We start from the raw sequence: 27,294 nt of genomic DNA, 5'->3' as shown, positions 1-27,294 counted from the left end.
AAAAAGGCCAGCTGGGGAGGAAAGCTGTTTTCCTATGGTGCAGCCACCGCATGGAACTGTTTGCCAGCACACGTTAGGAAAACGGAGGAACTTTTCTCTTTCAGGAAGGGCTTGAAGACCTGTTTGTTCAGGGATTAGACACTCGTTCTCCAGGGATGCTCAGTTTCTTAGCGCCAGGACACCCTCGGGTATAAGTGCGCTTTATAAGCTCCTAATAATAATAAACTACAGAGCAGACTGGCTAACACCTCTGACATTTTCTCGACTATGTATTAATTTAAACTACTGGATGATTTTCATTTTGTGTGTCTTTAAATCCTGGCTGTAATCCGCAAGTTCCTTGCCGGATGGGTTGTAAAACCATTTTGGTGTCCTCCTGAGATCCTTCATGGTGATCTTGAAGCACTGACCATTCCTGGCGGTTCTGTTCCAGCAGTGCAGGGACTGGTGCCAGCAGTTGGTTAAGAAACCGTTAAGCATGCTGCCATCTCCACTGGTTTGTGGGAACCTACATAGCATTTTATTTCAGCTGATTTTAATTCCTGCAAGAGGTCCAGTTGTACAGTGTATATGGTTGATTGCCGATTCTGTGGGGTTTTGGAATAAATGTTTTGGACACTTGGGCCCCCAAAGCCTCGCATCCCCTACCCCTTCTTGTAGACACCAAACCTGTGGTACTGGACTTTAACCTGGGTGTTGGATCACCACCGGACGGGCCAATGATATATCGTTGACATTCCCCTCTCCTGTGGTTAGTTGCCAAAGAATTTGGCATCTCTGTGCCATCTCGCTCTTCGTTCCAAAAGGGTGCGCTGGGCCCTGTGACATGAATGCAGCAGTACTGGAGCCAACTAAATCTGGTTTCAGCACATCAGTCCGCATAATCCTATTCTCACTTGAAAACACTGTTTCAACAAAATGTTTGGACTGTGCAATGCAAAGATCTCCCTCAATACATTTTGACTACAAACACTTTATGCAAATTATGCACATCGTTTGAGGAGCAGTGCTATTTAAACTACCACAGACATGCATACCCACACTACTTGTGCATCACTCTTGCACACAGACTTATCACCCAGTTAATCCCTTTAACTCCCGCTGTCCCACCTATAAGCACCCTTTCACAACTTGCACATGTACAAACCACACACTGCCACTGTAGCGTCCTGTCTCATCCACGCACATGCGCTCATAATCCCCTTTCTTGTTCCTGCACATTAAACTTGCTATCTCTCGCTCCCAAACCTACGAGGTCCACTTTGCATGCTGGAAGATATGAAGCTTTAACTAACGCATAAACATTGACAAAGCCAACACTAGGTGGGGGGCTCTGTGTGTGTGTGTGTGTGTGTGTGTGTGTGTGTGTGTGTGTGTGTGTGTGTGTGTGTGTGTGTGTGTTCTCTTATATATTTTTTTTTTTTCTCACTATTTTGGATATTTCATTTTAGTAGTTATGGATATTATGGTGTGTATAGTGTTTTAGATGCACACTTATATCCTCTACAACAGAAACCAATTCCAGTGGGGTCCATGTGCATCTCTGGCACTGCCAGGTGGGCCAACATTAAAGTACCGCGTGCGAGGTGATGCAATTCTTCAATAGCGTGCGGCTACTTCGAAGTGTTCCCGATCACTTCCAGGTGGACGAATACGCCTCTGACGTTTGCTGTTCATAGCTGAAGAGGGTGGGTTCACTGAATAGTCTATGCACAGAACGTTCACCCTGTGGTGGGGGTTCGGTGATGCTGCAGCTGGTTTGTACATAGCTGCAAAAAGAACAATTGCTGGACTGAATGCAGAACAATGTCATACGTTCACCCCAGTACAGATGTGGGCCTAAATCCATCGTTTTTTCCTCACCATGCATTCCAGTTTGGACCCAGCCATATGCAAATCAGTCTTGACCCTGCGCCCAATGGGAACAGTCCAGCCTGAACTGCCAGGCCAGGTCCTCCCTGGACTGGAAACAAGCATCCTAGGACCGGTTTCGGGATATCAGCTCATCCGCCAGGATAGCTTGACTCCAGTGGCATGGGAGCACGGGACCCACGTCTGGGCATACCCGTCCCACTAGGGGGTGACCAATGCAAAAAGAACAATTGGACAGATTGACTGACTTGCATATGACCAGGTCTAAAGTGGGGTGGCATGGTGAGCAAAAGAATGATTGATTTAACCCAGATCTCTTGACTGGGGGTGAATGTTGTGATTTGTTCTGCATTCCGTCCATCAATTGTGCATATCGGCACTCATTGCTGAAGGAGTCAGTCTGTCTTAACGCAAACTAACAGTTTCACAAGACCCACAGAGAGCCTCCCACTTACACTTAATCTAAACTTCTTAGAACTTTGACATTTTTTTTTACATAATCCTGTGCCGTGGCAGCAAATTGTAAAGATCGAAGGAGAATGCATTGTGACACACGAAACTTGGATGGCTGTAACAGATCTATTAAAATACAGATAGCGCCTCATGCGCTTCCAGGCCCTCTCTGTGCCCATGATTTGAGGCCTCGCGTTAGCGAATGGATCAGGATTACAGAATTACTTGATTCGAGGGAAACCGGTATTGGAAAGCTGCTTGTTCGTGCACCGGGCTGAATACCCGTGTGGGATTTTGTTTTGCCCAGGCTTGTAACGTCCCAGTGGGAGGAACGTGTTTGTAACTGCTTCACCAACCATTTCCAGAGACCACCCGCCCCCATCCGCCATCTAAAGTAATCCAAAACTTGAGTGCGTTGTCGTCGAATGGCTTCTTTCATTGCCTTCCATTAGTACCTTCAGAGGGGGGTCCTTTTGATCCCCCGTCACATCCCTCCTCCTGTCACATAAACACACTGACCTCGGCAGGTGGTAAATGACGGGCCCAGCCTCTCCTTCCTGCCGGAGAACCTTGATTTCACGCCCCCGTTGTTTTAGTGGTGCCTCGAATTCGAAGGCGGTGACGTTTACTGGATCGTCTCGTCACCCATACCTCTCCGCCCCCCTTCCCGGCCAGGCTTCCTGTGTTAGACCGCGCCTGAAGTGCTAATCCGTCTCCCTGCAGTGTGGCTCTTGACCCACGGGGGGTAATCCGGCTGCCGCAGGAGAACTTTAATCAACCCTGGACAGCTGAAGGGATGCTGTATACTTTTGTTCCCGTCATGATTGACAGTTGAGCTGTCTGCAAAACAGATTACCGATCTTTATAATGTAGGGGATTGACAATACACGGAATATTATCAATCCCACTTCCTGCATTTATTGACTTTTATTTTTTATTCCACCTTCCAGGAAATGCTTCTCTCCTCTTGGATTGGGCAAGGGACTATTACGTCTCAAAGTATAACCGTCACGTTGTTTGCCAGATTACTTTATTTGTCTCCTACATGCACTCTATGCCCAGCATTTTTTGCTACTTCCCCCGGCAACGTCAATAGGACGGTTTTTAATATAACCATGCAAGACTGCCTCCCCCTACACATGTACCCTGATTGGTTGGGTATAATGGACCCCATGCAAGCACAAACAATAGGTACCCCTGCTTCCAGGCTGGGTAGTAAGGCTGTTATACTGGGGAGTGCTGCGGGACCCGCCAACCCATTCCTACTGCACTAAAAGCTGCACCCTGCCTATACATGTAGATCTCTGAATGCTTACGGTGCCTACGTAGGTTTTCTAAACCTTAGAGCACTTAACTCTGAAGATGCAAGTGTGCTGAGGACTACCCCCTCTGCAATACACAGCAAAGTTATACAAACTCCAAGTTTGCGAACACACATCGGCATGACCATAAACTGCATCTTAAGGCACATGGCTGTGTGCAAGACTGTCATAACTAGTTTGTCTTAATGCCCAATGTTCTGACATAATTTAACATAGTCCGAGGTGGCAGTGAATCTAGTATATTTGAGAGCAGAGTCCTGCACAGAGAAATCTAAGTGAACCTATGGAACAGTACAAGGTATAGGCATGGGGTATAAGCAGGGGGTCTCTATTAAAATGAGAACCATGTCCATTCAGAAAAGAATCCCAAGACCTGTTCATATTTTGCCAGAGGGCCACTCAATAATGGGGGGGGGGGGGGGGGGGGGGGAGTGGAGGAATAGCAAAAATTAAACACTGGAGTTAAGGATTCCACCTTTTTGCATAAAGAGCACGTGCATTATTCTCTGAAACTTGTGTAGATGAAAACCAAGAATTAAAAAGCAATTGGACTGCCGAATCCCTCATTCTTTCCAGTCACCAGAGGGGTGGTGGGTAGTAGTAGGTGAGAAGGAGAACTTGTTTTTACTATAGCACCAAATCAAATAATTGAGTGTCTTGGCACCTTTTGGTTTTTGCCCACCTAATCAGTTATTGTACATATGTCTATTGGATCTTTTCGGTGGGAGGAAAAAGATGTGGGTTCAAATGACGGCGCACCAATTAAAATCTCGCAATGTATTGAAAGTCCTCACCTTGCTGAAGATATTTACAATCTGCCAGAAAGGAGCTCACCTTGGAAGAACGAATGGCCTACATGCAGAATTCCATGCTCCGCAATGCTCATGTGTAAAGGATGGCTGCACCCATGTGCTGAATACCTGGTCATGTTGCTCTTGCACCTACATGGTCAGGTGACATAATGGACTCTTGAAACCCCAGTCTAACGAAAGGTTAATAACACACAAGTGACTACATGGCAAAACCCTGCCAGATCAGCTGCTTTGTAGACTGTACCCCCTCGCCTAACCCCCCCCCCCCCCACCCCCGCCATACATTTTATTGCGATGTGGTGGGGAAAGAGTGCCATGTTAGAGTGCAGACTGGTATTGTTTGAAATCTTCCATCGAGCTGGTCTCGGGATAGCCAACAGAAGCAGTAACTCCAAAGTACTTGCTTATGAGAATTACATCCCCTGTCTCCTCATTCTTGATTCGACTCCCAGGTTATCGCAAACACTAAGAAAATTGTCCTTCATTCACGTCGGAGGAAGGCATCAAAAACCTACTGCCTTCAATCACTTCAGGTATGAAATTAATCTCCACTCAACTAGCTGCAGGCAATATAACCTCTGTCACTTTTGGATGTATCTGCTGTTCTGGGGGTTGGGGCTGTGGTCTCTAACTGTATGCTAATCAACAAGTTTCTCCTTCATAAATCTCATCCCTCCACTCCACTTGCATAAACATGCCAGAGAAGTGTGTGTAGGCATGCATCCTTGACCAGAGACCCAGGGTTTTAAATGACGATCGCCTCAAAGTAAGGCCAAAGACCTGCATACAGAGGGAAGTATTGAAGTCCCTTCCCAGTGGATGAGCTCGGAGTGACAATGGCTAATTCAAACCATGTGTCTGCCACCTCTGCTCTTCAGTTCTACATTTTCTCAAGGATGCAGTGTTTGGGTGTGGACTCTTAGTTTGAATTTTTTTTTTTCTTCCCAGAACCAAATTCAGTGGCTTTCCCTTTTGGATTGTATTACTTATCTGAATTACTACAGCAAATCCCCGGATAAGCACCATTCATTATTCTCCTCAGGCGTGAATACTTGTCCGGTTTTGGGGGCCATTTCGTACACGTCCCACAACTGGTTGGGATATTGTAGATTCAGACATCTGGTGTTGGCTGGATTGTAAAGTGAAAGGTGCAGTAGTCCCATGGGTGGGTAAAGCAAGTACAAATACAGAATGGAAGCATATATGAATTCTTGATTGGCTAGAGTTTGTAGAGCTTCAGTTACGGTTGTGTGGGGGCTCTTACTAGAATCAACTAGGTCTTGCCTTGAAACATTCCCTGGTATCAAACCACCTCATTGTTGCAAAACGTTCTTTCAGTCATCTCTTAACGCTATCCAAAGTATTCTTCCAGGCAGACCAGTCTTTAACATGCCCAGGCATCTTAATCACCCACTCATTTGCTACTGGTTCTGCAGGGCCTTGGCTCTTGCTTCTAGCATGGCCTGTGAGTGACCTTAATTACCCACTGGTTGGTGTATTCTTTTGTTTTAGAACCGAAGAAAATCATTTGTACTGCAGTTTAACAGGCTTGAACTAAAAAAGTGTGGCATCCGTATTGAATGACTGATTTAAATTTAATTGGGGGGAAAATTTAAAGCAATATTAAAGTGTGAGCAGAGAAGGGTAAAGAGGCAACGTCCATTATAATCATGTATTTGAGGACCTCCGAGATTAACTAGTTGTGTGTGACAAGGCAGGGTTGTGAGCATGGGTTGCACATTGAGATGAAGTCACAACAGACCTAGGAAAATTGATCTTTCAGTTTGGCAGTGGACTGTCCGTGGAAGGGGTGGATCACTTGTAAGTTCTTCAGCAATCTGGCATTGGAAAGCGACTTGGAGGGATACTGGCACCTGTTAATAAACAAATACACATTTGGCATCCGTTTAGTTTATTTGGCTGGCTCCTAACTGCTTGATTTGATTCGTGGAATACACTAGGCGCTCTTATGTGAACATTGCAGCATGCAGGTTCACCAAACTCTCGTTCTACAAACTAAAGTCCAATCAGCGCTTGAAGGTCACACAATGACTCTTGTGCCCAGTCCCAAAGGTCGCCAACACTGCATGAAGTGTTTGCACCTTTTGCTGTAGATCAGTTACTTTGTGAATAAAGACATGAGCCATTTATTTGATACATAGTTAGTTGAAACCATTGCATAGAAGTGCACAAATGTTAAAAGAAATGCACTATTTTACTTGGTGTGCAAGTTAATGTGACCTGGGCCTTTTAAATGTCGTTAGTTATAACCTTCACATTTTTTTTTTTCTTATAGTATGCACAAGAACTTAACAAAACATGCACTATGGCTACTGTTGCTCACATTGAGGGTTGCTATCACAGCTTGTGTGCAAAAACGTATGCCCATTGAATTAAAATGATTGATTTAGTAGGGCTCTTCTCTCACTGACTAGAGCCGTACAAAAGCAAACCATGTGGACTATTGTCTTCTGTTTGGTCACGTTTTCTGCAGGTGTTCAACCTTGGTTTGGACCATGTTGGAATGAAGTGCAAATGGCGAGCTCGCCTCAAATGATCTAGGATAAACTAGTTTATCGCCTGTTACATGAGAGGTTGACTAAGTGTATAATAATTGTTCCTCATCCATGTGTGGTAACTTTGCCAACTCCCTTTTATTTTTTTTATCTTGGATGAACAAGAGGGCCCGCAATTTTTAAAAAAAATGTATTGAAGGAAACCGGAGTGGACTTTAGCTTCCTTTTTGTAAGCTATTGAGAGTTTCTTCGAGGAATGTGCGAAGTGTTTTTATCGTTCAAATTTGTGATTCCTATTCAGATTAAATGATCGATGTGTTTTTGTTTGGAGTTTTAAACACATTCTCGTAAATGGCTCTTGACTTGCTATTGTTTGATTTATACCAATGACTAAACTAAAATTGACATGACTCCATAGTACAAACTTGCGTTTGTAGGACAACTTTAAACTTTGTACAATTTGATTTGGTGCTGGACTGAATCCAACTTCAATAAATGTATGGGGACCAACAAAATTGCATGAAACATTTTTTTCTTCTGACATTCCTTAAACTTTGTGAGTACACCGAAGATCAACATGTGGTCCTCTGGCAAGTCTGATATTCGAGCAGCTGTCTCTTGGTGATACACTTCTGTATGAATCCGTTTCTCTTGGGTATTTCACAGGGGGATTTTTTTTTCGTGCGAAGTACACCGGTTAAGTAATGCAAAAAGTTCACTGCTGTAGTTAAGATTTCATCCAGGACTACTTTCAATGCTTGAGTGTATTGACGTTTTTGAACAACCTCATATTCTAATATTTTCATATTTTTATTTCTAACTGAATGTAGTGTGACTACTTGGAGCGTTTCGTACAATAACTTTGGGCCTTTTTTTTTTAAAATTTATTTAAATATGCTTATGTCAAAACGCTAAGTTCTGTTGTGATAACTTTGTAGTAGCATTGGTGAGAAAGGGGGGGGGGGGGGTTCCATGAAATATGTGGTACGACTTTTGCGTGAGGCTAACAATTGCTCATTGCTGCTCCTTAAAAGAAGAAAATGTTCTTAATCTAGTATACCTAAAATGTTGTTTACTTTGCTCGTGGTTCCACCCCCCCCCCCCCCCCCCCCCGGGGACTGGCTGTATATTCAGTTATCGGTAAACAAGGGAATTCAAGTGTTCATCGATTGTTCTGCAGTACTTGTTAAATTCAATGATAAGTGGCCGAGTCTTTTGTGGGTTCTTGGTGAAGATCACAGGTGGAGCACGGCATCTGAATGCCCAGCTTCCTCATCTTCTCTTTAGCACTGGTAGCTAGCCACGTTTTCTGTGGCAGTAGCCATGTGAAGATTTTCAATATTTGAAGAGCTGGTTTGAGTAATTTTGCAACTTTCTTCCATTGTTTTTCCCCGTTTAAGTTCTTCCCTGACGTATTTCTTTTCTTTAGGTGGAGCCGGACCTGTCCAGGTGATTATCACAGAGAATGCTAATCACCCGAACTCTCATCCCATCCAGTGGATCCCACCTCAGCCATCCCACATTAAGGAGTATGTCCTTCGGTGGAAACCAGTAAGTATGCCTTTTGGGCCTGGGTACTCTTCAACAAACCGATACTCTGCTTCTTGTCAAGGTCCTTCTGGAAAGGTGCATTCATTGTGCATGATCACCCTTTGTTTGCCCAGAGTCCCTCTGCGATGTGTTTTGAGCATCTCTACTGAAACTAAGGAACCGGCTTTGACACTTGCTTTGCACTGTGCTGTGGCTGGCATTGTGATGGGCCACGCATGTTTTCACATGCCACATGGGTTTAGAAGCCCTTGAGAGCCATTCAGGACATTTTTGAAACTATTCAACTTTGTGTGTTGTCATTTTTTAAAACTGTCAACGTGCTTGCTCATTCACCGGTTCTTGAACGGTTAATGCAAATTTCCATGGCAGTTTTTGTCCCTAATACTGTGCAGTGGGTGCAGATCATAACTTGCAGAGGCAAAGTTTCAAATGTATCATGATGCCCCTTACCACCTTGAACGCTGATAGTCTTATTTCTCTTGGCAGATGTGATTTGTGCTGTGTGGCTGTGCTTTTTTGTGTACATGGTCTGAGGAAATGTATATACGTAGAGCTAGCACAACGGGGTAAATTCAAACAGAGCAAGATTTCATTAAATGAGGCTTGAGCTCAGTTTTCACCCCTAAAATAATTTTAACAAGCAAAGCTGCGAATAAGCTGTGATTTTTCAAGGTTGATCAAACACATTGTAAGTGCCTTGGAATTTGACCTTTGCAATGTAGTAATAAATATTTGAATTCACTTTTATTCCTGCACTTGCTCCAAATAACGTGATTTTAAGTGGCTATCTTTCTTTCACTGACAGGGCATATGTAACTATATTTATGCCTAGGCAGTGAAAATGAATGTGGCCCAATAACATGTGTGCTATTTGGAACAACTGCATGAATACACTTATTACTACAGTGCACAGGTAAAAGTTGAGTTTATCGTGACAGTGCAGCAAAGTTATCATGGAGCAAACGTTTTACTGCCTTATAAATTACATGTAATATTTACTTTATACCTGGAAACACCTTCCCTAATAGTATAGACATCTCTTCAATGTCTGGTTTTCTGTGTGGTGGTTTTTTATTTTTATTTATTTTTTGTAATACCTTGCCGCACAAATGTAAAACTTTGCATGCATCCTGGTTTTGGTTTATTAGCTTTAGATAAAACAAATAGAAGAAAATGCCATAATAATCTATATTTGCAGATGCGCAGAGTATAATATGCTCCTTATTACTATGAGGGAGGAGAGCATAATGCCTCAGTCAAGGCTTCACCTATCATGAGTCCTGACCCCTTCTATCATTCAGCAGCGGTACTAAATAGCATATCACCTGGTCAGTCTTCATATCTGCTAGATACACAAACCCCTACCTGACGGTTTCCTTTCTAGAAGCCTCCAACTATGTCGATGCAACCAATCGCCCTCTCCCATTGAGGAAAGAACCGCCAATGTTTGTGTAATGATCGCTACTGGAAAGTGATTGGATCATTCTAAAATGTCACCTAGGTATTTCTTCACCACATATACAAAAAATGGTATGTGGGGGCCCTAATATATTAGTGGCACTTATAAGGTGCAATCTTGATGCCTTAGGGCAGCCTGGAGCACTGTTCATAACAGGATATGCAGCCAACCAGCGTCTGACGGAGGGACATCCAGATACGTTTCCAGTGGTAATTAAGTGCGATAAACTTACAAATAAACTTTGAAATGGAACAGCCGGCAAGGTTCTGTTGTGTGTAATATTCTGTAAAGCATTAACTTGTTTTAAGTGGAGAAGCCGCCTGGTCTGGGAGGGTGTTGACAAAGCCCTGAAATGCAGAACATTTTTGTCTCTGTTCTTGTTCCTACATTTGTCCAACCACATCCCAAACGGATTTTGACCAGAAAACTAGAGTGTACAAATGGTGCATCATAGCTGATGCCCCAGTTCATTTTCCAGATTGAATGAAACACTGTTCTAGTAGCACCTGCAGCAAAGGCTAATTCTATTTTAATAGACCTCATCTAAGGGCTGCTGATCCAATTATCACACTCCTAGACCTATTGTGATTGGAAGTCTCGAAGGATGGATTTTGTAAGATTAACTCCCCCATTCCAGCTCATGACTAGATGTAGTTTCTTGTATAAATTTGCATCCTGCTTTGTTACAAATAAATTGCTTTGAATTGGGAACCCTCGGGGAAGCCTCAATCCATTGTCCACTCGCTATGTGGTCCAAGGCATCCAAAAGGTGTCCTATGCGTCTTTCCATGTTTCACTCTAAGATAAACCTAGAATACTGCCTTACTAACCAAACTACCTATATTTGTGCTTGTTTAGTTACAGGAGATTGATTTCTTTAGCCCCTCCTTCTTGACTTTACAATGACAGGATTGTATGGTAACCCAGAACTAAATGGTCCCTTAGGTTGCCAAATAAAGTAGTCTTGTTGTAGGGGATTGGCCAGTAGCTAGAATTCCCAGCGTGTCTTTAATGTGGCATGTCTGTTCTTGCAAGACCACCTTGAGAAACTCTATGTTTAGACTCTAGGGGCTGACTCCCTTTTCCCCCCTCAGTTGGGTGCTTTGGAGGAACTGGGTTGTGGTGATGAAGGGCTCAGTTGTACTATTCATAGTATCCTTGGGAGAAGAGCCTGACTGCACCTTTGACCCAAAGCTTACTTAGAGGGTTGAGGGAGTCTGGGAGGTAGAGGACAAAATTAGCCAGGAGAGATCCAGGCATAGATGCATCAGGGATGAAGCTGGGTTACAATTGCATACCTAATGTTCCCAAGATCTGTTTCTTTGCTATGCTTGGAATGCATGGCTGGCCAGAATGTCGTGGCTAAAAGAGCAAGATCGTAGGAAATGCTAGTTTTCTACATGTTTTTTTCATACGCCCAATTAATCATAGGCTACAGATGTGTTTTCCTCTGTACTACAGAAACACCAAAGCTGAAATTGCTTTAAAAGATCTGAAGGGTCTAAAATAGTTATTTTTTTCTCCCTGCATCAACAATATGCCTACACATTCTCCCAGAATCTTTTGTCTCCACCGCATGGGCGAACATTTTTACACGGCTGACTGCAGTCTACTCCTATACTTGAGTATGTTTATCTGGTCAGCAATGGGTCTTTGACCTTTGCTTCAGTTTTAAAACTTTGGCCAAACGTCAATCATTAAGGAATATGGACTATGTTGGAAGCATATTTAAAATTGTTTAAGTCTTTATAGACCATGACCTTTGCATTGTATCCGACACATCTGGTTTTGGAGGAGTTAGTGAGTGTGATGGCTGCTGCAGTCGATCACTGTGCAGACATGTTGCTGCAATTTGTACCACATGAGGCTGTTTAAAGTGGCCCATTTCAAAAGAACAAGATATAATCCTTTCTTGTGCCATCCTAACCTCGGTTTTTAGATGACTTGGGTTCATATGTCTGAAAGTGCAGCACCCTTGTAAATGCTGTTACTTTTTCAAACTGACACTCAATTGCTAAGTTTGTGTATTGTACACGTAATGTTGGGGTGCTTTCTGTTTTATCCCCGGGGAATCCAATGTCTTGCTTCAATAGCTACTTGCAAATGAAGAATTACATGTGATGTTCAGTTGTGATACTAGTGCACACTGATTATCAGTTCTGTCATTTTTATGGGCATTTGTCTTAACTTCTAGTTCTGTTTTGTTCCTGGTGAACGTTTTTTGGTTGCTTCTTAGGACCGAGGTCTGGTAAGCTCAGATGTAGGCACCTGGCTCTTTATGTGATGTATCAAAAATCTGATATACCGTGTAAGGACTCCAGGGGTTCCCTTCTGAGTGGACAGGGGCTTGCTATCCAATCCCCAAGTTTTTTTATTAGGGGGTAAAGAGGAGTGCAAGACCTTTGTAAATACACAGTGATTAGTAAATGACATGCACAACTCGAGGGAGATTCACACCAATTTATAAAAATAGCAAGTATCTTCATACTTGTCTAGGCATCGGAGAAAAATCGTTCAGGTAAGTATGTATTTAAATGTAAATTTTTGTCCCTTTAAAAAGTGGTCACATTGCAGTTTGAGTTCTGCCATGTTACCCTAGTGAAGGAAAAACAAGTTCTGCAAACGGGTATAGTACAGCGACTTATAAGGCCATTTTACAGGAGTTTATGGTGAATGGCGGGCAAGGTCCAAGGCAGCACCAGCTGCATGGGGCGGCCAGGTGCAAAATAGCATTGGGCGCCCAATAGGTTTCTTTGATTGTTGTATTTATAAAGTTCGGACTGTCTCTCCGCAAGGAGCACCCTGGCGCTAGCTGGAGGAAGGTTGAGATGGAACCGCGGGGACCCTATATGAGGGATAGGCAGAATTCGTCTGACAATACGCAAATCCAGGTTTTCAGTGCCTTCCTAAACTGTTTTCAGCAGCCTTGGGTGTATTGGCAAGAGGTTCCAGGCTTTAGTTCCTAATGCAGCTACTGTTTTGCCTCCCTTGGTTTTGTACCTAAAGTTGGGGGAGGAAGTTTGATGATCTGAGAGCCCGAGTCGTGGTGTATGGGGTAAATCTGGCTGAGCAGTACATTGGGCCTAAGTTTAGTGATGCTCTGAAAGTGATTAAGAGTATCTTAAATTGGCTTCTACTACATAAGAGAATCTTATGGAGGGTTTGAAGTGCTGCTGGTGCGGGCGGAGGACCTACGTGGTAGTTTCAGGACTAGGCGGGCCGCAGTGTTGTACCACTTGTAGTCTTTTTAACGTTTTTGCTCCCGCCAGGAGGATGTTGCAGTAGTCCAGGCGCGAGAGGATCCTATCAGTAGGATCTTGGTTTTGTCAGTATTACACCTGAGGTGCTTTTTCATCCACGGGATGACCTAAGCTAGACCGATTTTGAAATTGAGTTCAGCGTTGGTGTCTTTGTACAGGGATAGGGTCAATTGTGTATCGTCTGCGTTTGGAGATCAGTCACTGTGAAAATGGGCTGCAGGCTCTGGCTAAAAGGTCAGTCTGGTTAAACCAACAGGTGAGTTAGTCTTGCGATGCTCTAGGGCACCTGGGGTCCTCTTCCACTGCCCGGGAGCAATGGATGCAGAGGTGACTTTAGGCATCTGTTTTCTTCGTCTGGTGGGGTGGGGCTGCATGCAGAGACTGCAGACTACGACTGAATCCAGGAGGGGGTAAAACCCCTGTGGACTCTAGCTCTGGAGGGCTGAGGGAACTTTGACACTGGTGGCCCACTTCAACTCTGGCCGGAGGCTACAGGTGCAATGGTTGCTTCAGGTGGTGGGTTTTGGCAGTTCTGGAGATCTGTCGTTTCTTTTGGAGTTTCTGCATGATGCAGAAAAGTTTCACTGTTCTTCAGGAGGTATTTGTTTTTATTGAAGGCAAGCAGATCTGTTTTGAAGGCAGACCGCTGCAGGACGAGTCCTGTTTAGCTCAGGTTTGACAAAACCGCAGACATGACAGCATGGCTGGGGCAGTCGGGTGCTCTCTCCAGTATTTGCAGCTCTTCGTGTCCTCCTTCTACGCAGGTAGTCAGGATCTGCTTCTCTAGTTCCAGGCACTCCCCTATACTGAATTTAGGAGTGTTCAGGGAGTATAGGATAGTAGCAATTGGGCTGACCCTTGGGGCCACTATGCCCCTTATATGACCACTTCCTATGGGAAGTTTGCATAACCTCCCCTCAAAATTCCTAAGTATGCCATCTTCAAGATGGCTACTTCTTAAAAATTCGTCCCCTCCCTGTAGCCCACTTTAGGGGTGGGACTAGCCTTGAGGTGGCACGCCTACCTGACTAGCTAATTTTCCTGCCTGTCCAGGTGCCAAGGGGAATCTGGACTGGTGTGGAGGCCGCAAGGGAGCCAGATTCGCATTCCAACGGTAGGAGCTTTTTGAAGCTTGGCGGCCCAGGGAGGCTAATCACAGTAAATGATCCTGTGGGAGGGGGGGGGGGGTGTTACACCCTCTTCTGACAGGCTTTTGTTCTGAGTCTCCTGAGGGCAAAGGCTCTCACTCTAGGAGGTCCGAACAGTGTCAGGGGGCATGCTGGCCGAAACCAGTCTGCAAATCTACCAGAGGCTGATAGGTTTCCAGGGGACTCCTCTAAGGTGCCCTCTGGATGCATGTATTAAATTCAACACTGGCCTCAGTGTGAGTTTACCAGTATGAGATGTTTGGTACCAGACATCCCCCATTTTCAGTGAAGCTATCCTGTAGCTAGGGAACTCCTTTTCACCACTTGTCTTAAGATGGCTTCCCTGGACACTTGTACTGGCAGTAATAGAACTGACCAGCACAGGGACATAACTGCTCATGCAGGTATGCCCTCAAAGATAATATTCAGCACCCTGCAGGTCTGTTAGGCCTGCTGTAGGGGGTGACTTAGAAATATTACATGCAGTGGTAGGGGACATGGCACGTGATGTGACATGTTTTCACATTTGTCTGCACCACCCTGAACAATTGTACAGTTTTGGGAAAGAGCGCTGGCGACTTGGTTAGCAGGGACTCCGTGCACTTTCTCAATCACATTTACCAGCCATAAAGTGGGGTGACCATGTCAAAGGGGCACTTTCCTACATCAGACCATTCTTCATCTTAATAAAAGTAGATCGTAAGATTTTAGTTGCAAGACTAATTGCCTTTGCTGCACGATAGCATTAAGATGGTTAAATTTCAGAACGAGGGATGTGTCCATTAATGGAACATACCTACTTGTCACTTGGTGGGGCTTTTTTTTACTAAAGTTTGACTAGTTATGTTCCAGTTGAGTGGTCACAACACTCATGGCTGTTTCTGAGCCCTGGAGAAGAGGGAAGAAGCTGGAGATGGTAATCGGACTTTCTAGTTAGTTTAACATGGAGCAGACCCATTTAAAGGAGCCATAGAATGGAGCAGTCTGCCTCCCCCTTCCTCTCCCCAAACTGATTGTACTTCGGTTGGTGTATAGTCTGCAATTTTCTAGTCAGTGGACCTACAACTGTCTATTGTGTGTCCTTACTTGCTAAGCTTTGTTTATGGAACGGAGTCTAGTCTGGGTGTGCATGTTTCTAGCGGTAGCTTGAACCAGATAATTAGGGACCTGATTCATACAAGTACATGAAGCCTCATTTCAGTCACTTAAGAGAACGTTTGTGGTGTTTGGTCAAAGAGCATCCTGTTCTTGCCATGACACTAACCAGAAGTCCCGTTGCTGGTGAGGAATGTTTATCTACAGCAAAAGATTAATGCCAATTGGTGCAACCATGTAGTTTTCTGATTCATACTGTAACCTGATGAACGCTTTCAGGTTAATGGGATGGGGTGTAACTGATCTGATCTTCAAATGATTCCCCTGCAGTGTTATCAAACCTTGAGGAAATCTATGGTATTGGATCACTGAGTTTTATTCTCATGATAGTACAGTCAAATGCCTTGCTATGTCTCGCCTAGGCAGCACTTGCGCTGTCCCTTTTTGGCTGATTCCCCAAAAATCAAACCGGTTTCATCGCAAACTCTGACACTGTCTAATGTACTGGCACTAACAATACTTATCGACAAAGCATTAGTTTCATCCAAGGTGGTTTACTGTTTTGTTGACTCCAGAGCTGCCTTTGACCGGGTCTCAAGGGAAGCACTTTGAGCTAAGCTAACGAAATGGGAATTCCGGTCAAACTCTTGGACGCAATAGTCTAATTGCACACCACCACCTGGATACTTGGCACTGGCTCACATCTGTCTCAGAAAAATCATGACGACATGGAGTCAAACAGGGATGTGTGCTAGCTCCGATGCTTTTCAATCTGTTCATTGCCGATCTATCAGTAGAGCTTGATGCAATAAATAGCCATCCCCTTAAGATTGGCGGTGTTAAGTAAGCTTCAGTATGCCGATCTCGCCCTCTTCAGCCTTATGCGGGTTGGCCTGCAACGACTGTTTAAATAAACTACATAGTTACACCGCCACAAACCACTTGGAGGTAAACCTAAAGTAAACTCAAGTGGTCCTATTCGGCCGGAAGGATCATCGAGGGGGTGGCTGGTCATATAACAACTCTGGAATCGCGGCAGGAGAATCCTATAAATACCTGGGAATCAACATCGACCCTAGGGGCACTTTTGCCAAACACCGCAGGGACCTCGCTATGAAAGCCATGGCTCTTCAAGTAAACCTTTCGAAACTTAAAAAAAAAAAAAAAACGACCGGCCTGAGTTTAGCTCCAATGTTGGAAGTCATGAGAGCCAAAATAGGCCCCACGCTGTCGTACGGCTTTGAAATTTCCCTGGGCAAACTCAGTACAACACTAAACCAACATCTGACCAAGATTTACAAAAGGGTCCTGCAGCTGCCAAAATCTGCATCTGCCGCACAGATCCAACTAGAACTGGGCCTCCCAAACTGACCTGCTAAGCACAGGTGCTTATTTAAAAATGTGCCACAAGCTAAGGCAAGCTGGCGCTGGTTCCCTCGCGTCATTGTAATGGACAGATATTAGCACAAGCAATCCTGGTGGGTCATAGTTGTGGTTTTTTCATGATTTTGTACAGCAATTATCTGCAACGACCTCTGGAACCTCAATCCAAGTGATAGTTTTTAAAACCTGTATCAAGAAGCGCATTCACATGTGCTCCTATTCTGCTGATGGTGTCCCTCGCCAAACGCAAGCATGTATGGGCAGTAATCCTCTTATCAGTTGGCCTCTTCCAACATACCTGCCCTGCACATACCCTCTGTATCTAAAACTGCGGTTTATGGCACTCCGATTGGGGGAATGGCACTTCCTGAAACATTTACCACTTTGGCGTCACCCATCTGAGCTCCTGTGTAGGGAATCTGTTGAGTCCTTGGAGCATGTTGCATGCCTCTGTCCAGCATGTCTGTCTTTGCACAGAATAAAACTAGGCCAGAGTAGAATAGATTGGGAGTCTGGTCTTGTAGGCAAGCTATCATTGCTGCATTGAGTCCGGAGAACACTGCTCTAAATATAAGCTACACACTTTTTATCCACCTTGCATACTGCAAGCTGAACCAGTAAATTTTAGGTCCTGTGTCAAAACCAGACAACGAGTACAGAGGGCCAAAATAATGGTATCTTTGAAGCAGCTCCCTAGTAAAACCAGTGTATTCTGCCCCAGCCACATGGAACTCTAACGACCTGTTATTGACTATTGACTGCTGTCACTCTGAACTGTATATTAACTTTGGGATGCTCTTTTTATAAGTTGGTGTTTTATCTGTAGCTTTAAGACGTAACCTCCATCTTCTATTAATCGTTTTTAATTGATACTTTGCTGCCACGTGGTTTTACTTAAGTGATGGTCACCTTGTACTAGAAGAATTTTTATATTAACAATTGTATCGCTTTATTTTTTTATCAGGAATGACGGGTGTAGCCTAGTGAAAGTACTTTATTTTTATTTTTTTTTTTTATATATATATATATATATATATGGATTGTAATGATCTTAATTATTCAAACCATAAATATAAGACTAAACGCTGTCCCTACGAGACATGCTGTTTTCAGGTATGGACTTTAAGCTTTGCTAATTTACCACCCATCTATTCAATTGGCTCCAGTTACTGTCTTTGTAAATGGTGGCTTTTGATTAGTTAATAGGCTTAGTAGTCTCTCCTTAGTACCGACTTTTCTCATGTTAATCTCCCATGAGGACTGCCCTGGTTACATGTTGCTCAGTATGTTACATTTAAAGTTTCTGAGCACTAATTTATTAATGACTTGCTCCTAGCTGGTGCGGCAGGCAGACGGGACACACTCCTGCTGCTGCAACCAGTCCTGCGACTTCACTGCACAGTGACGCTGCATACGACCCATCCTCTTTAACAAAGGCGGCTGCGCCTTTCTTTTCTTCTGTGCAGCTTGCAAAGCTATTTTGAACAAGCATTGGCATAGCCAATAGGACTCTCTTTTGGCACCTTAAGTATTTAGTTATGCAGCACAATATCCTTGGTGCAACAACATCCATGGCTAAACACTTAAGATCCCAAAGGCGAGACCTATTGTCTATGCCAGTGCTTTTTGAATTTTGCATGTATGTGTTTGTATAAATGTATGCCTATCTGTGCGTGAGTGCGTGCTGTGAATGGGTATGTGAACGTATTTTGTAAATGGGTGTATGTTTGTGCACTTAAGAATGGATGTGTTTGAGTGATTGTGTGGGGTAAGGATGACTGAGTTTGTGTGCACTTGTAAGTGAATGTGTGTCCGCCTCACTGCTAGGCCACTAAGTATTATATATCCTGAAAAAACTGTCTACCTGTGTGTTCCTGTGCATTGTCAGAATCATTGCCATTCATGAACGTTATAAGAGTAACAATGATTCTATACCCTACCATGGCATCTTCTGGTGCCTCAGTGGCACTAACTTTAGACAGGGTCTACTATAATTGTGTAACTATTTCCAATATTTTACCCCTGGGTACAGAGTTCCACGAGATTAGAAAGCTGAACATTGGTGCACTGTTTTGTGTGATTCTTTCGTTTGGGCAACTGGGAGACAGCAATGATAAATTGAGAATTGTATGCAAAGGATAATATTTTGCACAGCTAAAATGTGTGTGCACTGCATTAAAGAGCAAAAGCACTGCTCTCTCTTCAAGCGAAGAGGTCCAGAGTCTCTCTACCCCTTGCCAATGTTACTTAGATTGCGGAGTTACTGGAAACTGGGTGCTGCTGCATCGAAAGCCGCCAGACATTTTGGATTGGGGGGCCCAGTGAGCTTGTGAACTTTATGAACGCTCAAAAGCGAATTCTCAGTAGGATCCGGATGTTTTCTGCGTTATTTCCTGGAGTGCTAAGGATAGAATTTAAAACCAGTATTGGCAAAGTCAGCAGGTTTCTCATTTGGAATGATTGGCTTTGCCAATGGTTTCAGTGATGCTGCACAACAGCCCAATAGCAGTGCAGAATGCTTAAAGAATAAAATAAAGTGACAGAGGAGGCAAAAGAAGTACACAACAATGACAGCTGAAAACCCATGCATTCTTGTGGAGTGCTTAACCAAAAAGCAAAACGTAGTGCTTGTAAATTGAGGAGCAGGGGGAAATGGATAATGCAGCAATGCTCCAGGGGAGGGACACTCGCAAGAAAGGTCAAGCGGTAAAGCCCACACTGGCCCCGCGGTTAACTTCCTTGTTCTTCTTTTGCCAAAGTGAAAGTGATCGCGGGGGAAAAAATGCTACCGCCGGCCACAGCTTGCAGTGCATGTGCGCGAGTGGTGCGCGCGCACAGCAGTAATCCTGCCATATGGCGCCTCTGCTCAAGCGCGCGCACATGCACTGCAAGCTGTGGCCGGCGGTAGCATTTTTTGAAGCCCTTACTTAAAGTCTCGCCAGACCAGCGCAAGTGCTGGGTCAGACGAGACTTAAAAATGAGATTTATTTTTATATATATATCAATCAACCATGATGTCCCTGCACCTCCACCTCGGCGAACAGACACCACGAATCCCAGAAATAAGGCAAGGATGGTATTTATTTAAAGAGTTGCAAAAATCTGATGCGTTTCGGGCAGTTGCCCTTGCTCACAGATTTTGTATGTATGTATATGTGTGTGTATATATATATATATATATATATATATATATATATATACTTTTTTTATTTAAGTAGTGCGGCACACCTCCCTTAATCTTAAAGAATGGCGGCTGCGAGTGTTTAAGAACAGGTCCTGTTTTCATCTTTACAACATGTGTGCTGCACTTTATATTTCAGCACGGCACCCAGTTTTCTGTTGACCAATCAAGACCTATTCATTGCAAATGCTATTCTTTTACAGGAGACCCTTTTAATCGTCTCAGTTCTCTCCACCCCCTCCTCCATGACCTAGCCGAACCTGCATTCGTGTTCATTTAAAAAATAAAATGACCTGCCAAAGGGTGGCCTTAACGTTTATTTTTGGCAATTATTTTACAACGCATTGCAAGCAGCCCCCTTACAGTAATTGGAGTTGATTTTTTTTTTTTTGATGTGACCTCAAACACACCATCGATCTGCTCTCCAAAAACACTGGGTTTTTTTTCGTTTTTTTCTCTCAAATTTTTGTAAACCGTTTTGTGGTTACCCCAAACCTTAATCGACCTTGTTGGCCCCGCCCCCCCGGATCTTACCAGCTGACTGTTTTCGAGGCTATAGGTGGTGTCTGGAGGGGGGGCACATTAGGCGGACCAATTTTACCTCTATACATACACGAATTTAAAGTAAAAATGCACTATTTTGCACAGGACAAGATACGGTGCGTTCACTTCTACAGCGGGTATATAATAATTTGCCTAGACCAATTTTCCAGATCTCTTGTTTAGTTACAAGCAATATTTTGCACAGCAAGTATGTATTTTCATCGTTCTGTGATAGTTAAAGCCAGCTCAGCGGGAACATTTGAAGTGCGCATCCCTCAGGGTGTCATTGAAATAGCGGTTGTATACCCATTGTGTCATGGCGGACTTCTTCTGGATTGCAGCGAGACAGGAGGGGTGATTGTTCACTAGGTTACAATTCCCATTTCTGCTGATTGTAAAGTGCCAGACTGCGTCTGGCTGGGTTGTACGTTTTAGCCACGCCATTTTTTGTCATTGGTAAATTGGCCTTTTCCTCACATTAAAGGTCCTTTTCAAACCTCTAACAACTTTGATAATTATTATAAACTACAGACTATTTATGGGGGGTAAATTAGCCCACCATTACTTGAATTAAGTTAAAATGACACTGAAGTGCTTGCAGGCTAGAATTGCCACGTATCAAAGATTGATATCTCGGCACATTATTTATCGTGTTTTAGGATTCTTGCTTTCGAACGGGCCTCACCAGAAGTGCACAATTTCACCAAAGCAGACTGCTGCCTCTGCCAGGTGCAGCAGTGGTACTTTTAGCAATTAACGTCTACTGGTGTGTGGTTTTTTGTTTTTTTGGGGTTTTTTTTGGCCAATGGTGCTCCAGCACCTTGAGCTTGAATACTTTGCTGATTTAGAAAGAAACTGCAACCAACGGCAGGCACTTCGAGGGTGATTAGATAGATATACATTTTTAAACCAAAACCGAGGACTTTCTACAAGTATAGAAATAGGACTACCATTTGCATCCATTGGCGGGATTGGAGGTGCTTAATTAACAGCACAAATATACAGAAAATACAGGCAATGAGGCACTTAAGAGGTCATTATATGCTCACAGCATCATCTGTGCTAATTAAATTGTTTCTGTTGAGGGCAGCCAACCAGTACCGGAACACATGGAAACTTGTCTTCTGTGTTCAGTTGTCCGTTGTCTGAAATCCGGACGTGCTAATAGTCTGAAATTTGCCAGGAAAAGCATTTGAAATGCAATCAGTCTCGCTTTACTGAAAGAATGAGGAAAGCGGCAGACTTTCTTGAACCAATCCTTTTTGGAAGCTTGAACATGCGCAAAAGAGACTAGGACCCTCCAATAGATGGCGTTTGCTTGAGAAAAGCACATGGCCAACCACTTTAACAACTTGGTTAACCAGTTATGGGCTGTTTGTGCATTGTTTTCCTGGTGAGTGTGCGTCCATGCTACTCTTATCTAAACTGGAGCACACTGCAGAAGAGGTTGCTCAGCTACAAGAGTTCTGCTTATTCGAAGTTTTGTCCCATGAAATCTAATTTCTTTTCTCCAAATGCCCAGTGGTAGATGAGGGACTGCATGTTAAATCACCTGTTGACCTTGCAGCAGTGCTCTTATTGTAAAAGAAATGCAGTGGCTGAAACATTTGCGTAAATCATTGTGCTGAATACCAAGACTGCAAAGTCTGGATTACCCTTAATACATATTCACTTCCTCACCAGATGCTCCCTGCCCCTCCATCTCACTTCTGCATGCTCTATTTTTGTCCCATTTTTCTCCCTTTGTCACACTTTCAGTCTCGCTCATGCTTTCCACCTTTTCTGTGTTTTTCTTGTTTTGGATCCAAGTCTGATGGGGGAAGGGGGGCGGGGAATTGGTGAGGGGAAAGATAGTATCCAAAATTGCCAATGAGCCCAACCTGCAACCACTGGCTCAATTTAAGCACTGATGTGAAGTAAATCAATGGTGCTAGAGTGGGACTTAATATCTTGGGTTTGGTTGAGGTGTTGTTTTTGTTGTGTTCTTTTGCAGCACGGCATGTTTGCAGAAATGTATTCAATAGGAGGTTTATTTATTTGAATAGCTTTTGTTGCAGCGCGGCATGCTGGTATTTTATAAATGCTGTTTGTCGCTGAGCACGATCCCTTAAAGGGTGCAGTACCTTATGTGTCCAAAAGGTCCCAAGGGACACCTAGTGGTGATCTGTAGTACTGCACCCTTTCACTGCTTTGTGCATCATTTAAATAAAAAAAGTGACTGTTGCTGTTGCCCACAATAATATGCTGCATTGCTAAATACTTCTAAGGTCCCAAAGGTGAGATCTATTGCATTGCAAAATACTAGTTTTATTTTTGTCAGACTGATTTGTTGAGTTGGCTTTTAGGATTTCTGTAGCAGGCACTCTAGTCTTGCTGTATCTTACTGGAAACTCTAACTGCATGTATGGCATACTTTAACCATCCGACTTCTCATGGGCATTTTTGTTCAGTGGATTTTAGTGCACTGTTTTTTCTAGACTTCAAGTGGTTGATTCAGTTCCTGATAGAGCTGAAGATTTGGGAGCCAGTGGAAAAATATAATCTTCCTCTTGACATTAATGCGTTTTGCAGTTTTTCTTAGCTTACTTGTAGTGATCTTTTGTTAACTTTCATTTTTTGAAATCTCCTGTTTTCACACCCATCAGAAAAATAAACTTGGTCCTTGGAGACAGGCCTCTATTCCAGGACACCTGAACTCTTACACCATCTCTGGTTTGAGACCAGGTATTGTGTATGAGGGACAGCTTATCAGCGTGTTGCAGTTTGGACAGAAGGAGGTCACCCGCTTCGACTTTACCACCACTGCCACCACCCTCATATCTAGTAAGTTTGTATGCTCAGTGCGTATTTGAATAACTTTTATAAGGTGGGGTGCTTAGTAGAGTTCAGGCCCCTCAAGAATAAGGTGAAAATGTGTGGTGCTCAGTGGTTTGGGGGGAGGATGCAAAGGGAAGATTTTGTGGATCTTCGTCTGAAGGTTGGCATTGGGGATGTGGAAGAGAATGTGGGTTGGAAAGAGTAGTGCTAACAGGGTGGCGATGTAGTGATTAAAGGGTGAGCAGGAAAAAAAGAGCGTTAGCCATTGAGTGGGGTGCAGGAGGAGATGTAGTGTCCTGTAGTGGAAATGAGGGGTTTGGTAAAATGGAACTTATGATGTGTAGAGAAAGCATAGCCTAACATTCATTTTTTTGTTGTTTTTGGTTTTGTTTTTATACCAGCAATATTTAAATTTTACTTGTCATTTTCCTGCAAGTTCAAAATCCCTTCACCTCCCAACCAGGTCTTCATTGATACTTTATACCTTTTTAAATATCATTAATTTCCTCTAAATAATGGACCCTTGAAATCATTCGAACATCTGCTTTTGTGTAGATGCTGCAGCAAATGGTTGTAGGCTGCACAGCTGACCTAGGTTCATAGAGATCCTAGAATGATATGCACACCGTTTATTTTGGTGTGCCTAAAGGCTGAATCATTCTCTCGATCAACGATGAGAAACCTTTGTTTGTGGTTGCATTTCTCTGCAATTAGCCGGTCACTGCCCTAGGTGGAAGCTTTTTGTGTAGGAGCGTCTGTTTTATTCCAGATGATGTAGCTTGTTGCTGGGATCCTTCTTATGCCTCTTTGCCTCCTGCAGGTCACACTGAGAGTGGGGAGACTACGCCCCAGCCTCCTTTGGTCTCCACCTCGGAATCCGTGACTGAAATCACTTCCAGCAGCTTTGTGGTTTCCTGGGTTTCAGCTTCTGATACAGTTTCTGGATTCCGTGTTGAGTATGAGCTGAGTGAGGGTGGCGAAACGAAACAGTACCTTGGTATGAGAACACTTCCATACATGCCGCAAGCACCATAGTAGAAAATACTAACCAGTTGTGCAAGTAACTAAACTTCTTTCTATTATGCAGACCTTCCTAACTCAGTCACTTCTGTGAACATCCCAGACCTGCTGCCTGGCCGCAAGTACAATGTGAATGTCTACCAGTTATCTGAAGAGGGAGGACAAAGTTTGATCCTATCCACCACTCAGACTACAGGTTTGTGTATAAACGCCAGCATACATGTTGTCTTTGCATGTTCTATTTACAGGTAACCTGCAGGGCAGAATGTCAGATGTGAACACTATTCTAAATGGCATTTATTTTCCCGTGCTTGCAACATGTTTGTTAAATTGATGTGATCTCTCCAGCACAGACATGCTGGCAAATGCTTGACAGGTATGGAAACACTTAAAAAATCCTACAAATAAAATTCTGCCATAACCATTATAACTTTGAGAAAGTGAAGGTAACTTTTTAAGTGTTCAGTGATGTTCCTGGTAAATGAGAAGCCCCATCCTTTACCTGTAAACAAATAGTATGCAAAGCATTTTTTTCTATTACCCCAATGTTGGGAATATTCAGGAAGGACAATATTCACCATAACAAATCTGTGTGCCAACTACAGTTAGCAGTTTGCTGGTACAATTCTGTAATTGTGTGGATCTTGTTTTAAAAAGCTAAGTAAACTTTACATTTTTATTGTAGTTTGTGGTTACTGAATGAACCTTGGGTTCTAAAGTTTTCTTGTCTCCTTGCTTGAAAAGAGGTGCCTTGTGTTGATTTTTGGCAACGGTTTCACTGATTTTAAAGCACATCATTGAGCCTTCTACTATGTAGGTGCTTAGTTGTGAGTGTTCATGTTTGGGTCCCTTGGCCAAGTCTGGGAGTGTGTAAACTTGCCACCATTGCCAAAAGATGATCACAGCTGCTTCTAAAGTAACAGCGGCTTTCCAGGATGTCCAGTATTGGCACAGTGGCTCCTGGAAAGATTGGAAAATTAGAAGCATTACAATGCACAGGACTGCAGAACGGTTATTTGAAGGAATCTAGGAAAAGAGTGCAGCGGTTTTTGCTGTACTGTCTTAGTACACACTGGTTGTGTGGAGTGCAGTAGGTTCTATATATTGCTGAGACTCCTGTGATATTCTTAGACTCAAACATAACATCCAGTTGCTTAACAAAAAAAGTATATTTCAATGAGCATTTGGTGTCCTTGCTAACAAGGGGAGGCCAAAGACCATTCTCCACATTCAGCAGTTCCAATCTGATCCAGTTGGTGAACTTGCAATTTAACCAATGGCAGGAAACCAATGGTGGCATTAGAAGTCCCAAGGGGACAGTTTGTTCCATTGATCCTGTAGCAATAAGACCAATCTCTTTGCAAATACTTGGTAGAGCTAATAATGCTGGACAATGACAAATACTTAGTTAAGCACCGTGTGCATTTCCTGGATTTTTCTTTTCTACCCCAACCATTTTATTTTAACTGCACTTCATGTTTCTTCCTTCTCGCCTTTAAATGTATTCACAGCTCCTGACAAACCATCTCAACATGCTGTGGACACTGTAGATGACACCTCTATTGTTGTCAGCTGGGTACGACCACAAGCTCCAATCACAGGTATGCATTCAGTAATAAATAAACCCAGGTTTTTTGCTTGCTGGTCTGCTTTTTAAAAAATGTTTATTTAAATCCTGATTGCTTCGAGCACTGGCTGATCTATAAGGGGTCAGTTTCTAATCTTTGGGAGGTGGAGGGGTATAAAGGTACAGATGACAGAATGCCAAACGCTTCAGAGCTTTGACGTCTATAGGGTGAAATGGGTACTTGGCAGCTTTGAAATGAGGCCGATTCACTACAGAAGTTCCAATAAGTGCAAATTGCCGCACGTCTAATTCATACCTATGAATGACCATCGTTTAAACGTTACGGTATTTGTATAATAAACTATGAATGTTTGACTAAAATACTCCTATAGCATTCCCAAAAATGTGAAAAAAGTTACTTTTAAAACTTAATAAATACTGTTTTTTAAAAGCTGATTAAACCAGTTTCAAACCTGTAATAGTTCATGATTGTGGGTGTGAAGTAGATACACTGAAGTTTATCCTAGACTGCTATAATCCCCAATCCTACAGTGTAATTCACCCTAATATTCCCTCTTTGTAGGCTACCGCATAGTGTACACACCTACGGTAGAAGGCAGCAGCACAGAACTCAATTTACCTGATACAGCAACATCCGTCACCCTCAGCGAGCTTCTACCAGGAGTTCAGTATAACATCACGATCTATGCTGTGGAAGAGAACCAAGAGAGTGCACCCATATTCATTCAGCAAGAAACCACTGGTGTTGCACGGACTGGTAATGTAATGTCTTTTATTATTGTATGTTTGAAATTGGAATATGAGATTCTGTCTTCTCTCCCTCTTCCTTTTCTCCTACTGGCCCTGGCTGACCAATTTCCTTCTAATCGGAGGACACAAATGAGTTGTTTGAAAACCTTTTCAAGGGATGCTGTCTCAAAAGCCAGTAGAAGGTTGGCATACATCTAGGTCAGTCAAGCATACGTAATTTGGCCATCGTTGCAGAGGGGAAATATCCCACAGATTAGTTGAGCTTTTTAACTAATCTTTACATTTCTATGCTAGCATCTCAACGCTTTGCTTGTGCTACTGATAATGGACAGGCAAATTTGACTTCATGAGGATTCCTGTTTAATAAAGACCTTCTCTTTACGTGCGATATGTATTGTACACAACCCAGTCGTTAAGAGCGTAAACCCATAGCAATTGTCCACATAGACCAAAGGATTCGTTTGGCATTACCTTTAAATGAATACATATGTGAGCCAAAGGGGCTGGTGAAGAGTCCGTCATAT

General features: G+C 43.3%; 1 protein-coding gene across 8 annotated transcripts in view; it reads left to right on the top strand.

Moving 5' to 3' along the window:
- Positions 1–27,294, top strand: part of FN1 (fibronectin 1) — a 167,549-nt gene that overhangs the window by 48,423 nt on the left and 91,832 nt on the right. For all 8 annotated transcript variants that reach the window (XM_085644997.1, XM_085644996.1, XM_085644994.1 and 5 more), the window contains exons 13-18: positions 8,405–8,526; positions 23,241–23,418; positions 24,233–24,409; positions 24,500–24,628; positions 25,944–26,033; positions 26,583–26,777. In XM_085644997.1, coding sequence (XP_085501123.1) covers positions 8,405–8,526; positions 23,241–23,418; positions 24,233–24,409; positions 24,500–24,628; positions 25,944–26,033; positions 26,583–26,777 — 891 coding nt within the window. The remainder of the gene's footprint in view (positions 1–8,404; positions 8,527–23,240; positions 23,419–24,232; positions 24,410–24,499; positions 24,629–25,943; positions 26,034–26,582; positions 26,778–27,294) is intronic.

The sequence above is a fragment of the Triturus cristatus genome, chromosome 3_1 (assembly GCF_964204655.1).
Source record: "Triturus cristatus chromosome 3_1, aTriCri1.1, whole genome shotgun sequence".
Classification (NCBI taxonomy): Eukaryota; Metazoa; Chordata; class Amphibia; order Caudata; family Salamandridae; genus Triturus; species Triturus cristatus.
This window is presented reverse-complemented; position numbering and strand designations above follow the sequence as displayed.